Here is a 15,407-nt window from a genome sequence, read left to right as displayed (position 1 = left end):
AAGCATTTCAGATAGGGATGGAATCCGGCCTAACTCTACATTGTTCTCCTCCCTCACCACTGTGTGGATAGTGACTCAAAGTGCTTCCTCCCTTCTTTTTTTTCTGTACACTATGGTGATAAAAATACACATGGACGATCAGATATGTCAATATAATTTACTGGGAGAAAAGACAATCACCTTTTTTTTTAGATCTTTGCAAAATATTACACACAAGGATTTTGAAAATACTGCTAGTTGGCAGCATTACTAAGTCATTAGCTTTTTCTAGTTATTTCCCCTGTCTGTCTGTCTCTCTCTCTCTCTGTGTGCTGATTCTGGGAGTTGAGCTCAAGGCCTAGGAACTTGTCCCTAGGTTTTTCGCTTAAGGGCTCTACTACTTGAGCCACAAAAAAACCACTCTAGTTTTTCTGCTGGCTAATTGAAGACAAGAGTCTCAAGGACTTTCCTGCTTGGGCTGGCTTCAAGCTATAATCCTATCTCAGCTTCCTGAGTAGCTAGGATTATAAGTGTGAGCCACTGGTGCCCAGATCTCTAGCTACTTCAATTAGATCAGTTTCTTATAGAATTCTTTTTGGGGGGTGGTTCATGGTGCTTGAACTCTAGGCCTGGGTGCTGTCCTTGAGCTCTTCAGCTCAAGGCTAGTATTCTACCACTTGGAGCTACAGTGCCACTTCTGGTTTTCTGGTGGTTAACTGGAGATAAGACTGGAGATGGACTTTTGTGCCTAGGCTGGCTTTGAACCACCAGTGTCTGGCATTTTGTTTTAAAGAAGCAAATAAGGTTAAAAGGTCCCCAAACAGAGTTGCCCTTCTGAAAAGGTAAGAAATAAGAGTTTTGTACAATATGGACTGTAGACCACAACACAATTTAAATTCTATGAGAAAGCAACAGACTGGAAAAGCAGCAACTATCTTCTGCAAGATGAGTCAAATCTACCATATACAAGACAGGTACATGAATGGGGTTTGGTAGGGGAAAAGTCAGAAGAGGACACCTACATGCCTGTAGGGTGGAGGCCATTTAAACAGATTTGTAACAATCCCAGGGAATAAAGTGATGTACTTTCCAAACAACAGAGAAGATGATTTTGTCTCTATTAATGTGGTCAAGACACGGCTTGCCTAGACAGGTATTTCTTAAGAGGTTCTGGGAAAGAGATAATTTTTTTTTTGCTCACTGCTGGGGATGGAACGCAGGCTTCATCTATGGTAGGCAAGATCTACAACCCAGTCCCTGAAAGCACTTTTGGCTTCCAGTACCTGCAGTGGACCATGGAGCTTGGAAAGCTGGCTTAGTCGGTTCTTGGTGTGGATGGAAAAGCCGACTCATCTTGTCTGGTGCTTCCTGTGTGCCTTTCTCCTCACTGTCCTTCTTTCTGACAGTGTCTTCTCTTTTTGGCTTGTCCTCCTCATGGTGTTTTCTTGGCCGCTGGTGCTCATCCTCTTGCTGCACATGTTCCAGCCATTGCTTGTCCCTTTCCTGAGCTCGTCTGCCAACAAAGACGCTTGATTACAGCGAGGAACCAACTCCAATTTAACATTAGTGCTGTCTCTTTTCATTGAAAAGCTCCATCTAGTCAATGGGCTGCTAACCATCAAGGGAATATTGTTCTTCAGCTAGAGCAACACAATCAATGAAACAAAAGCTTTCAGGACTCCAATTCTGAGTGAGACAAATCGCATGATTTAGAAAAACACAGAGAAAATTTATGATGAACTTCATAAAGTGGCTCAAAGAGGACGAAAGCAAAGATATCTCAATGTTGAAACTAGTATTAAACTACAAACCCCAAAACAAAAACCACAGAATACAAAATAATACAACTTATGATGGTACAGAATACCCCACAGACTATAAGTGAAATGCTGGGTAAATGATCAATCATATCATTATGATGCCTCCCTGCGTGCACACAAGATACTCCAAAACTGAAGATGAAAGAGATGACTTTATTGACTATTTTCTGCTGTGTTATTTTCAAAGTAGATAATAGACAATTAGGATGACAACTAAGTCTGGAAAACCGATAGCCTGAATTGGAAATTCACATGAAAAGACTGGAAATGAGTTTTCTGTCATATTGTGTGTGTGTCCAGGATTTTTTTTTTAACTCAAGGCCAGCGCTCTATTATTTGAGCCATACTTCTAGCTTTTTGCTGGTTATTTGGAGCTAAGAGTCTCTCAAGCCAAGCCTGGCATGTTGGCTCATGCCTGTAATCCTACCTACTCAGGAAGCTGAGATCTGAGGATGGAAGTTCAAAGCCAGCCTGGGCACTAAAGATTCAGACTCTTATCTCCAATTAACCACTAAAAACCAGAAGTGGTGCTGTGGCTCAAGGGGTAGGGTGGTAGCCTTGAGTTGAAAAGCTCAGACAGTGAGTTCTCTGCCTAGACTGGCTTCAAACTGTGATTCTCAGGTCTCATCTTCCTGAACAGCTAAGATTACAGTCATGTGCCATCAGCACCTGGTCCATAATACTTCTTATGATTATCTTTGAATGAATGCTCAGAACCAAATTACATAATAACAATTAGTTCTCCGTAATAAATTCCTTTAATCCTGGTACCAGATAGGCAGGTTTTGTTGTTAAGCCCATTTTAGAGGTGAGGAAGCCAAGAAAGAGATATTAAATGACTTGTCTTCTCATATAGCTGGCTAATACAAGTAGCCTCATTCTAGAGTCTCTACTTTGAACCACTTTCCTGTGACATAATTCTACTTTTCTTCTCCACTATCAAAAAACTGTAAATGTGAAAATCCAGTAGTTCTTTTTAACTTATATCTTAATAAACATTTTACTTGTAATTTAAAATTTTTTCTGCCAAGCGCCAAAATAAATCACTTGCCTCAACTGTCTTTTTTCCCCTTTTCAGTCTAATTTCAATAGCCAACTTTTGTCATTTATAGAATATCATTAGGACATTTGGACATTTTTTTTTCTGGGAAATGTGAAATTAGCTGAAGTTTAAAAAGCAAATATTTATTAACAAAATTAGATGCACAAAAAGGTAACAAACAAAATTCTATGCTTTATCAGAGATGGTTACAAGGAAAACAAAAAACCCCACAAACATAAATAGTTAAACAAGCAATGATGGCAAATCATCTCCCTTTGCAGTTATAATAAAGAGTGGAAAAAGAGAAGCATACAATCCTGGTCTTGTGTGGATGGGACTTTTATTACAACCCAGGCTATTTGACCACCACTGTTATTAAAAGGCTGTGAACTGGAAACATTTTCTGGCTATTAGTATGCAAATGAGCCAACCAAGTGTCCTAATTTCCTTGTGCAATTCCATTTATCTACACTGGAGAGTTCTGGGAACCAACCAAAACTTCAGAGGGTCCTATGATATACAAAGATTTATATACACATGTGTTTGTCTTGTCCACATGCACATAAAGATGCAAGGCCTTCTGGTACAGTGAGTACTTGAAGAGGTCAGGGGAAAAAGAATACTCAAACTTTCTTTCACAGGGGTCCACAATCCAATGAAAAGACTTACCTTTGGGCTTCTTCTTTTTGCTTTTCTAATTCTATGACCTTTCGCTCCTGTTCTTTCTGTTTCAGTCGTTCAGCCTCTATGGACTTTTGCTTCTGGAGTTGCTGTTTACTATGTATTTCTCTTAGTTCCTATAAATAATCAAGACATAGTTCATATAATGACATAAAAGCAAGGATTGAATCTCATCAGCATGCAGCTCTCACAGTGAGGTGGCCTAGTGAGCTTGGAAGAAGACATTTCAGAGTGGAGAAATGTTATACTGGAAAAATAGAAAAATGGAAAGTGACTACAATTGACAGGACTAATCTCCAAAGGTTGCTGAAGATTCCACTTCAGTGGGCCACAACACATTATATCATTTCCTGTAATTTGTTTTATGAAGAACTTGCTAGTAAGGGGTAGCAGAGGAGTTACCACCAATGACTCTATGATAACAGTAGAATGGAATAACCATCTTAAGATCTGATAATGGGCATGAATAAAATCATACAGTTTTGATAATGAATCCACACCAACCCCACTGGCTTTGAAAACTTACATACCTCTTAATATTACCTCCATAAAAAACCTCATCTTCTTATGACATGCTGTTTTAGAACACATAGACATCCCTCTACCACATCCTAGGGTCTAGTTTTCTTCAAATCATAACTTCCAGACTTTTTTCTTTTAATAAATCTCTGTGTGAGGTTGTAAACTTCCCAGGCAGCAGTCAGGTTCAAGTACAAAGCTGTAATTTGATGACCTCTGATCTGATGCCCTCATTTGACACCAACCATGAGAATAGCAACATTCCTTTAGAAGGATATTGCAAATAAAACACATTCTGTATTTCACGTACTTGAATCAGAAGGATACCCAGAAGTATGAAGAGAAAAACCATCTGTTTGGGAAGGAGGTATAGCTCAACTGTAGAGAACTTAGCTAACATGCATGAGGCCTTGTGTTCAATCCCTAGTACCACAAATGTAATATAAAAATAAAAGTAACAAAACACAACTGCTACCCTTAATAACTAATATAAGCCAATAAAACTGGCATGAAACAAAAGAATAAAAAAAAACTCCTTCAAAACTGTAACTGTAGGGGGAACCCCTGATTCTATAGGATTCACATGCTCCTAACAGAGTCAGTCACCCAAACTCTTTTTGCTTGGTCAAAGGTAGATCAGCTGAGACTAATTGCCCAGAGATATTTCCAATTGCCTGAAAATACCTTGGCTTGACTAATCAGGGGTATGCCAAGCGGGCAGCAGTTCAGGGTCTATGTAGTGAGGTTTAGTGATCAAAGCCTGTACTGTTTTCTGTCACCTTAGTAAGGTAGGCAGATTTCTTTCAGTTTTAAAGTTCCTACCTGTACATTTATTCTTTTTTGTCGGTTGTGGGGCTTGAACTCTGGGCCTGGGCATTGTCCTTGAGCTACTTCCCGTTTTTTAGTATTTAATTGGAGATAAGAGGCTCATTGACTTCAGTGTCTGGGCTGGCTTTGAACAGCAGTCCTCAGATTTCAGCTTCCTGAATAGCTAGGATTACAGGTGTGAGCCACGCGCCCAGCCAGATTTATTCTTAAACAATAAAGATAGAAGGACTGCCTATAGCTGATTGCTGTCATACTCTATAGTAGGGGGAAAAAAAAAAGAGCCCCATGTTTCATTATCTTTTTTACTACATGCTATGGATTATAAAACTTAACTGTATTATGTTTAAAATTCAGCTTCATTGGTTTCCACAGCAATTTGGAATCAACAATAGTAATCTTTAATAACATGAATGAAAAAAATCTGGTTAATATTTTGATGAGGACTTTTCAAAGCCAGAACCCAATTTGTTCTTAAGAACCATTTGAACCAGGCATGGTACATCACAGCTACAGTCCTAGCAACTCAAGAGGCTGAGATAGGGAGGATCAGAGTATGAAGTAAACCTGCAAACCTCATCTTGACAAACCTCATCTTAACCAATAAACAGTTGGGCACAGATGTGCATGCCTATCACGCCAGCTACTTGAGAAGCATAAATAGGAGGATGACTGTCTAGGATAGCCTGAGTAAAACTTCTATTTGATAGACCTCAGTCTCCTGAGTGGCTAGGATTACAGACGTGGGCCACTGGCATACTGCTGAAATAAGAACTTTCCTTTTTAAAACATATAATCTGGGTACCAGTGGCTCATGCCTATAATCCTAACTACTTAGGAAGCTGGGATCTGAGGATCGTGGTTCAAAGCCGGCCTGTGAGGGAAAAATCTGTAAAACTCATCTCCAATTAACTTCCAGAAAACCTGAAGTGGTGCTGTGGCTCAAAGTGGCAGCATAGTAGCCTTGAGCAAAAAAGCTCAGGAACAGCAACAGGCCCAGAATTTCAGCCCTACGACCAAAAAGAAAGTTCTTGTGGCATCCTAGAAAATTGAATTTATAGCAGGATGAAACACAAAGTATTAAGTGCAAAACAGGACCCTGGTGGTGGCAAGGGTACCCCAATGTGTCAAGAGAAGCATCAGATGATGTACATTTTCTTTCTATAGAGAGTTCTGGGTATAGATTGGCAGAACATTAATTAACAAAAAGGTAAACCAAAATATAGTTCACAGTTGTCATAAAGAACTATAAAATTAACAAGTAGATTTTTTAACGACAAGAGAAAATACTAATGAGATAATTTTAAAGGCAATTGGTAAATAGATAATGTTAAAAACACTTTGTTTTTTGAAGATAGTGGTTTTATGAGATAGGATGAACCAATCTTTGGATCTGAATACATTGTAGCTTCTAGGAGAGCTCAAGAAAATAGAGCTCTGCAAGAGCCATAAAATAACAGATTGTTAAAGAAGGTGACAGAAGTTCTGGTAGCTTATGATCCAGATCTGAAGACTGCATAGATTTCTCTCAGCACTTTCTATTACTGACTGCTGTTCAAGTCAAGCACTGCTGAGATATATTATGCATTTCAGGGAGATCTGAAGTGACCTTACCCATTCTAGGAAATATTCCAGGTCTTTCTCCTTGGATTTAGGTATTTAAGAGAATATGAAACATTTAAGAATATTCATAATTTTAGGATGGTTCACTCTTAAAAAGCTGACCTTCTATGTTGAACTGAGAAATGCTTTTGTACAGCTGATTAAAAATTTTTTTTCAAAGCTGAACTTCCAAAGGGGACAATCTACAAATGTGGGGTGTGAACAAGAGAATGCATGATCTTCTTTGGCCACAACAAAGCCTGTGTGGACACACTAAGTCCTTTCCTATGGGACAGATGGCTGCACCCACTCATTCGTTTAAATATTGTTGAAGAGACTCAAATCCAATTGTAGTTAATTCTTTCAGGGAAAGAATTTGTTTTTGGTCATGGGGCTTGACTTCTGGGCCTGGGCGCTGTCCCTGAGCTCTTCAGCTCAAGACTACCTCCTTACCCCTGGAGCTACAATGTGCTACTTCCAGTTTTTTGGTGATTAATTGGAGATAAGAGTCTCAGGGCTTTTTAGTGCCCAGGCTGGCTTTGAACCTCGATCCTCAGACCTCAGCCTCCTGAATGAGCTACCACACCCAGCTTAAATAGACACTTTTGTTCTAAATATTTATGTGGGTGAAATAAAATTACAAAAGCTGGGGCATGGCTCAAGTGATAAATCACCTGTCTAACTATCAGGTACAAGACCTGAGTTCAAACTGAAATATCAATAAAATAAAATGTTTACTACAGACAAATTAGAATAACAAGGAAATTTAAAACTATATTATGAGATAAGGTAGCTATGTTACTCTAAACTCCCTGGCTCAAAGGATTCTCCTGCCTCTCCCTCTAGAGTAGCTGAGACCATAGGCAGATGCCACCTGCACTTGGCTAAGAATAATATTTTTATCACCAAAAACATGAACAGAAGTTTGAAGATACAGCTGAACATCTTACCCAAATTGCTTGTCAAATTGCATTTACCTTGTGAGTGCTATAAAAAGGCAAGGAGACCTAGGGTGTAGGGCCATTATTCTAACAGAAAAGGCTCAGAGTTTTACTAAATGGTCACAGGGTCTCTGGTTAGACAAAACTTAGAAATCATAGTTTTAAGAATGGCAAAACAACAACAAAGAAGGTTGTCTCATATTACTTAAGATAAAATGAAATCAGTCTACTTTTAACTTCATTCTCTAGACCAAAAAAAGGAAAAACCTCACTTATTTCCCCTAAACGACTAAGATATTTGAGGCATAAAACATCTTTGAACGTCCTATGGCACACAGTCAAAGTATTTCCAAAGCGGCATGTTCGACAAATTCAATACTCGGGAAGACCCAACTCGTGCTCTGCTGAGATGCGGCTCCCTTCCAAGTCCACTGAAGATGACTGTTCTGTGGCTGTGCCAAGATGGCAGAATCATTTGCCTTAATTACTGTGACTACTTACTTTTTATTTGGTCTTAGAGACACTTGAAACAAGATGCATCATGTGAAGTGATTTGATGTGAACTATGAGGAAATGTCCACCTGAAAATATGTGTGGTATTTCTTGTCATAACATTACTTTGAATAGATGCCTACTAGGAAAAAAATGGGAACTAGCCACTGGATCTATGAAAGGAGACTGGCAGTATACTGGAAATTTATCTGCTAATTTAGGACACATAACTTTTTGGGGGGATTATTTTGCTCTTGGATTTTGCCTCAAACTTCCTCTTAGAAATAAGACAAAAAAACAAACATGTTGATTAATTACTTAAATTCATGAACTCAACATCATAAATCAAAATAAAATTATTAACATTAAGGTGAACTCATCCGAAGTTCCACGTTTACCATCTTAATACCTACAGAATTTAAAACAGACTTGATTTTATATAATCACTAATATGTAGCACACAATATTTTCTGAATAATTTTTGAAAGGTCTATTGACTAACTTTTCCTAATTAAGTGGTAAAACAAAACACTATTAAGGAAAGCCAATTGGTAATGGTAGCACTAAAAGGGCATCAAATTATACTGTTGGTGGGACTATGCTTATTTGACCTCTCTGGTAAATAATATGGAGTGGCCTAAAAAAAAATAAAGCCCAGATGCCTCTCAATGGACAGATAGATCATGAAAATATGGTATATATACATAATGAAATTTTACTCATCCATTAGAATGCACCAATTGTAAGAAAATGGAAAAACTATGTGTATAGGAATAAGTCATCAGGCCCAGAAAAGCAAAGGTTGTATGGTTCCCATGTGTAAAAGCTAGAATTCACCTACAAACTTACTCAGTCTATACAAACCTATGTGTAAACATATTTGGTGGGACCCGAGTGGTTACAAGTGTATTAACTGAAATAAAGTAAATACAAGGGAGAACTCACAGCGTAATTCCTTAGCAAGGCAAAGTCAGAGTCCAACAAAATAAGCACTAGGAACTGGGTACTTGTAAGAAGTGGGGTAGGGCCAGGGAGAATGAAGAGGAGATAAATGAAGAGGAAAAAGGGGGAGTGGAGATGCAGTCAAGAATTCAATGTATACACTATAAAATTAAGACAAGTAACGGAAGGAATGGGGTGGGAGGAGTGGGTAAAAATGTTGAAAAGGAGTGCAACTGATCAAGACACATTATAGTCATAAACGACTTTATTAAATGGCAATTCCTTTGTACAACTACTTAAAGGTAATTTTGAAATAATAAAGATTGTGCTGGGAGTGTGGCCTAGTGGTAGTATGCTTGCCTAGCATGCACAAGCCCTGGGTTTGAATCCCCAGAACCACATACACAGAAAAAGCCGGAAGTGGCACTGTGGTTCAAGTGGTAGAGTGCTAGCCTTGAGTAAAAAGTGTCCAAGGACAGTGCCCAGGACTGGTAAAAACAAAATAAAAATAATAAAGATAATTAAAAAAAATCCAATGAAGATAGGGACAGTTGTACTTATAGGGGGAAAAAAATCCAAAAACCAAAAAAACAAGAAAAACAGAACATAGTAAGGGTGCCCAAATCAAGGCAAATAGACATTTTATTTATCACAAAGATCGTAAGGTTTATAACTTGGAGGGTGAATGAGGATAAATATTGTTGAAGTAGCTTCTTTGTATATATGAAAACAGAACAAGGTTGGTGGAGGCTGTGTAGGGAAGAGGAGGGAGGTAAGTGATGGAGAGGGTGAATTCATCAGGACACATAGTGTACGGAAACATCATGATAGCTGGACACTGCTAGTTCACACTGTCATGCTGGATACTCAGGAGGCTGAGACCTGAGGATCACAGGCAGGAAAGGCAGTGAGACCCGCATTTCCAGTTAACCACCCAAACCGTGGAGTTATGGCTGAAGTGGAGCTGTGGCTAACGTAGTAGAGTGCTAATCTTGAACAAAAGAAGCTCAGGGACAGTGCCTTTATACAACTAATATATGCCAGTAAACATAATAAAAATGTGACATCAAAAAACTATTCATTCATGATGTACTTCAGGTGTGAAGAAGTACATACACATTGGTTAAACTCAGTGAAGAGCTATACTACTGTTTTAGAAGCATGTTCAAATACTACTTCTAAATCTGAAATCAGTATTTCACCAAATAGCAACTTTCATCTCCCCTGGTCCGAACTGGTATCAGGAAAGGAAGTGCTGGGGAGTGCTGGGCATGGTGTGTGAAGAGGTGGAAAGAAAGCGAAAAAGCCCCTACACATATACAGCATCAGGAATCTTCTCCTATAGGCTTGAGGAAGGACCCCGATATTCCCAGAAAATGAAAACTGACCAAGCTTGTCCTAAAAATCTGAGTTTCCTCAAACATAGAAGCTTTTCTTTTTATTTTCTTTTCCTTTGCCAGTCCTGGGGCTTGAACTCAGGGCCTGGGCACTGTCCATAAGACACCTTTTGCTCAAAGCTAGTGTTCTGCCACTTGAGCCACAGCACCACTTCTGGCACTCTATCACTCACTAAGCCAAACTCCTGGCCCCAAACATAGTGGCTTTATGCACAAAGCAGTCTCCTGTTAAATTTATGTCATCTAAAGGGTAAAGTTGTTAAGGGGTTTTGATTATAAAGAATTAAAAATGAGATAGCAGAAAACACCTTCCAAAGATTATTAACATCTGCTGTTTTCCTTCCCAGATAATATTTTATTAAATGGTGTTTGTAACCTTAAAATGAAAAAGTCTGGACTGAAAATTGAAAATTCAGCCAACTCCACAAAACCATGTACATCACAGAAGCAAACATGCAACATCTGTTGACCATTTTCAGTCTGGGGAATATTTTGGTTAAGTGCTTACTCAAGAAGTATAAATGAAGGTCCCACAATCACAAATAATGAATTAGAGGGTCTGATTGTGTCTATGAAGAAGTGAAAAAAGCTACCTTGAACCAAGCCCAATACAACTGTAGTAAACATGGAGAATGCTGCCACTACCTGAATCCCCGCTCGTTTCTCCTGTGGTCTCTTCGTCTTCTCTTTCTGGACCTTTTTTCCTTTCCATCATTGTTTCCCTTCCCATGCTTCCCTGACCCCCCTTCCACCATTCTCATTCTGTTCTGCCATTATATCTCCAGTGCTTTTCTTTTTTCCTTTTATTGCTAAACATGTTGCCTTTAACTGTGTTTTTTTTTTCATAATGAATGAGCCTGCTGTGAAAGCAAGTATCTGAAATGAAGAGCATAAAAGATTTAGCTAAACAACCTTATAACCTTATTTACCATAACTGGCATTCTCATTTCAACATTAGTTTAGTTCTTAGGAGCAATGTTTAGGACTGGCATGATTATAGATAGAATTTATATTTCTTTTTTAATTCTTTTTTTTTTTTTTTGCTGGTCCTGGAGCTTGAACTCAGGTCCTGAGCTCTGTCCTTAGGTTTTCTCAAGGCTAGAACTCTATCGCTTGAGACACAGCACCACTTCTCCTGGCCCCAGAATTTATATTTCTTTTTTTTTTTCCCCAGAATTTATATTTCTTATAGTCCCCGTAACTAAGTTAAGAAGCCTGGTTTCCCAAGTACTAAGGAATACATCTTATACTTCTGGGAATAGATTCTTCATGTTCACTAAGATATGAAATACTGTCCATTTTTGTTTGTTTTATTGTTCGTCATGGGGCTTGAACTCTGGGCCTGCGCACTGTCCCTGAGCTCTTCAGCTAAAGGCGGGTGCTCTACCACTTGAGCCACAGTGCCACTGGCCACTGCTGATTTCCTGGTGGTTAATTGGAGATAAGAGTCTCAGGACTTGACTTGCTGAACATGGTGGCTCATGCCTGTAATCCTAGCTACTCAGGAGGCTGAGATCTGAGGATCAGTTCAAAGCCAGCCCAGGCACTAAAAAGTCTGTGAGACTAATCACCAGAAAACTGGAAGTGGCACGTGTTAGCTCAAGAGGTAAGGCGGTAAAGAGCTCAGGGACAGAGCCCAGGTGCAGACTTCAAGTCCCATGACCCAAAACAAACAAACAAAACCAAGAAACTAGTTCACAATTCCCAACAAATCAATTCTTTCTGGTTAATTCAATGGTTAGGTATTTCATCTGATTATCAAGAAGCTAAAATTTACACTTTGTATCAAAGATAGCAAATGTACAAAGGCTTCCAATTGGGGAATTTCTAGCACAAGAGCATCCATTTCTTAGGGTGCTATAATTTCTCCATTTCTCCCACTCCGCCCTTCTTAAGAGACTTAAACCAAACTAACAAAAACAAAGCAAAAAGTGGGCACTGGTGTCTCATGCCTATTATTCAAGCTACCAATGAGGCTGAAATCTGAAGATGGAGATTCAAAGCCAGTCAGGGCAAAAAGGCTGTGAAACACTAAATCAGTTTAAAAAAAAAAAAAAAGCTGCAAGTAGAGCTGTGTTATGTGGCACAGCACTGCCTAGAACAAAAAAAAACAACAACAAAAAAACAACAAGGTAGATCTCAAAGTCTTGAGTTCAATTCCACCCCCCAATAAAAAACATAAAACACACAATGTTTAAATCACTGTGGTAAGATTCATTTCTTTTCTCAAGTAATTAATTCTTGATTGCGATGATAAATTAGGAAACACTTATCTTAGGATCTCCCCCTACGTTTTTTTGTGGTACTGAGCATTGAATCTACTACCTTGCACATGCTATGCAAGTACTCAACCACTAAGCTCAACCCCTACCCTCCACCTTGGGACTTTTTTTCTTTGAACATACAAGTCTGTTTAAATACATGGAAAACAGCCTTTTAATGAAAGAAGGAGCTCTTGCTTTCTAAACAATCAAAAGTCTAGGAGTTGAGATCATTATATTCTATATAAGGAGTCACTAACAGATACAGTTAGCAATTTTAAATCAGTATGTTTTTGAGGTCTTTTGTTTTCTGTTTTTATTTTAAAGTCAGGATCTTCTGCTTTTCGTGGGGGAGCTCTTACCATGGAGGCAGGCGCCAGCTTGGCAGGGTTTGCAGACAGGATCATGCTTCCTACCTAGAAGTGTGCTTGGAGCTGATCTACCTGTTAGACTTCCTGGTAGCTAGGATACCACCTAGGGTTACTGTGTCCAGTTCTTAATTGATAAAGGGGTCTCTCAGAATTCCTTCCCCTACTCCCAAGCAGGCTGGGCTAGAGCTTTGATCCCAACAGTTACAGCCTTCTAACACATTCTTCATACACTGCTTTCTAACAGACTGTTAATTAACAGACTGTTAATCTGATTAGAGCAGTAACTTTTTCCTTTTTAAATAAAAACAAGAATTTCCATTACTGACTAGCCGATCTTTGATAAGAATTTTCCTGAAGAGAATGGGAGAAACCCTCAAAAACACAAATGGATGCAAACTAGATGTTCTGGAGGGAAAGATTAGATTATGCTTTGTACTTCTATTTATTTATTTTGTTGTTCATGAGGCTTGAACTTTAGGCCAGGGCACTGTCCCCGAGCTCTTCAGCTCAAGTCCCACAACTGACAGAAAAAAAAAAAAGAATCTGGATGTGACTTTTGGGTGTATGTGAACATAACTGATTTAATGCAACTGGTTTTTATTTTTATGTTATTTAATTGGTGGGGCCAATCACTTAACATGGCTTCAATATTCTTCTCCCATGCAAATAATGTTTATGAACATGGAATACAGACACTAAATCTTAGCTTCTTTCCTATTTTCTGCATCTGGTTGTTCTTTGAGAAAGGAAGGTTTAAAATACACTGAATATACATGATCAAGGCTAGTTGTGGGAGACAGTCACTGTACATCTTACAGACTTCCCCTGGGCAAGACAGAAGCCAATTTTCCCATCATCAGCTTAAATTTTAAGATACTGCTGTATCAAGAGCACAGAAGAAATCCCAAAGATCTGGCTGCTAGTTCTTGTTAGCTTATTTAATCATATAAGAAATTATATTACCAAACATAGGCTCCAAAATCAGAAAAAATGCTTAGTAATATCTACTCTGGCTAAAACAAAGGAAAGTGGACAAGAGAACTTGTGGAAACAGTTAACTCAGTCTCTCAGTTGCTTCTAATTATGAATGCTTATATTCTTTAACTGTTCCTATTCTAATTACACTAGGTTTCAGAGAAGCTGTAGAAATAATAAACTATAAAAGATAACATATCATATTTACTTAGCCTTCCAAATATATGTTACGTAGCAAACAATACAACTATATTAGCTTGTGATTTTTTAAATTATATTGTTTAAAAGTTAATAGGTAACCAGAAGAAGTAGAGACAGATAGGAATGTTCTGTCTTAAATATATTTGGGAAAAAGACCAGTGGGGGGGGCGGGGAAAGAGATAGGCTTTGTATAAGAAGGTACTGAAAACAGCATTAGTCAATTAAACAGTAATTAGTTCTCAGAACAACTTGCACCACATTTTAAGGCAACAGAAACTCAATTGTTAATGTTACTTAATCCCTAAATGCAAGTACTAGAAGTATCTCTCTGAAGTATAATTTTCTAGTATCTAAACCTTTTTTTTTTTTAAAGAAGCCACATTTCCAGAAAAGAAATCAACTTGACATTACTCTTAGATTCAGAAAGTAACTGAATACTTAACTTTATATTCCAAAAGACTAGTAAAAAACACTATAAAGTTTACAAGGTTATGTTCTTTTGCTTAACAGTAGAACAATAGTAAGAACTCTTAAGAGCCTTCTGATTGTACTTCATAATGAAGAACTCACAGCTGTACTTCCAAAAGTGACATACCACACATAATCACAAACACAGGAATACAGAACACAGTACACGCACACGTACGCGTACATGTACACACACACACGTGCATGTGCATACATGTGCTACTAAAAATGAAGAGAAACATTAAGTTGGCTTTAAAATATTTCTCCCAAGGGCACTTTCCTGGAATTATACAACTGTGAAAAGATCATTACCTAATACTCTGAAAGAACAGCACAAATAACTCAAACTCCGATGTCTAGACAATCTGGCATAGACTCTCGATCCAGAGGTCAACCAAAAATCTCAAATATGCTTCCTCTTATTTGTTAATTTGCTTTAGCATAAAGGAGTTTTACTTCTTCCTAGTATCAGATGCTGAATTGGGTAGAATCAAATGTAAAGAATTTTAACTTAGAAAAGTAAAATATTTGTAGTAACAACCCATTTCTGATAAAAAAAACCCATAATTGGTAAAAGTTATAATGTCTAGCAAGAAGCCAGTGGCTCATTCCTGTAATCCTAGCTACTCAGGAGGCTGAGATCTGAGGATCTCGGTTCAAAGCCAGCCCAGGCACTAAAAGTCCATGAGACGCTTTATCTCCAATTAACCACCAGAAAACCAAAAGTGATGCTGTGGCTCAAGTTTAAGAGTTCAAGCCCCAGAACCCATTGGGGAAAAAAAAAGTTGTAATGTCTACTTATATCTAAAACAATGGCTGGGAATGTGGCTTAATGCTAGAATGTTTGCCTAGTATGTATTCAGTCCCAGATTGGACGCCTCAGTACCACAT

The 15,407-nt window shown here is 38.3% G+C and overlaps 1 protein-coding gene across 4 annotated transcripts in view; it reads right to left on the bottom strand.

Annotated features, from left to right (window-relative positions):
* Itsn1 (intersectin 1) overlaps window positions 1-15,407 on the bottom strand; it is a 181,109-nt gene that overhangs the window by 69,928 nt on the left and 95,774 nt on the right. For all 4 annotated transcript variants that reach the window (XM_090349060.1, XM_090349067.1, XM_090349046.1 and 1 more), the window contains exons 17-18: window positions 3,511-3,638; window positions 1,263-1,492 (exon numbers count right to left, since the gene is read on the bottom strand). In XM_090349060.1, coding sequence (XP_090205186.1) covers window positions 1,263-1,492; window positions 3,511-3,638 — 358 coding nt within the window. The remainder of the gene's footprint in view (window positions 1-1,262; window positions 1,493-3,510; window positions 3,639-15,407) is intronic.

The sequence above is a fragment of the Megascapheus bottae genome, chromosome 1 (genome assembly GCF_031878675.1).
Source record: "Megascapheus bottae isolate mThoBot1 chromosome 1, mThoBot2.hap1, whole genome shotgun sequence".
Taxonomy (NCBI): domain Eukaryota; kingdom Metazoa; phylum Chordata; class Mammalia; order Rodentia; family Geomyidae; genus Megascapheus; species Megascapheus bottae.
Note: the sequence above shows the minus strand (reverse complement) of the source record. Positions and strands in the feature narration are given on the sequence as shown.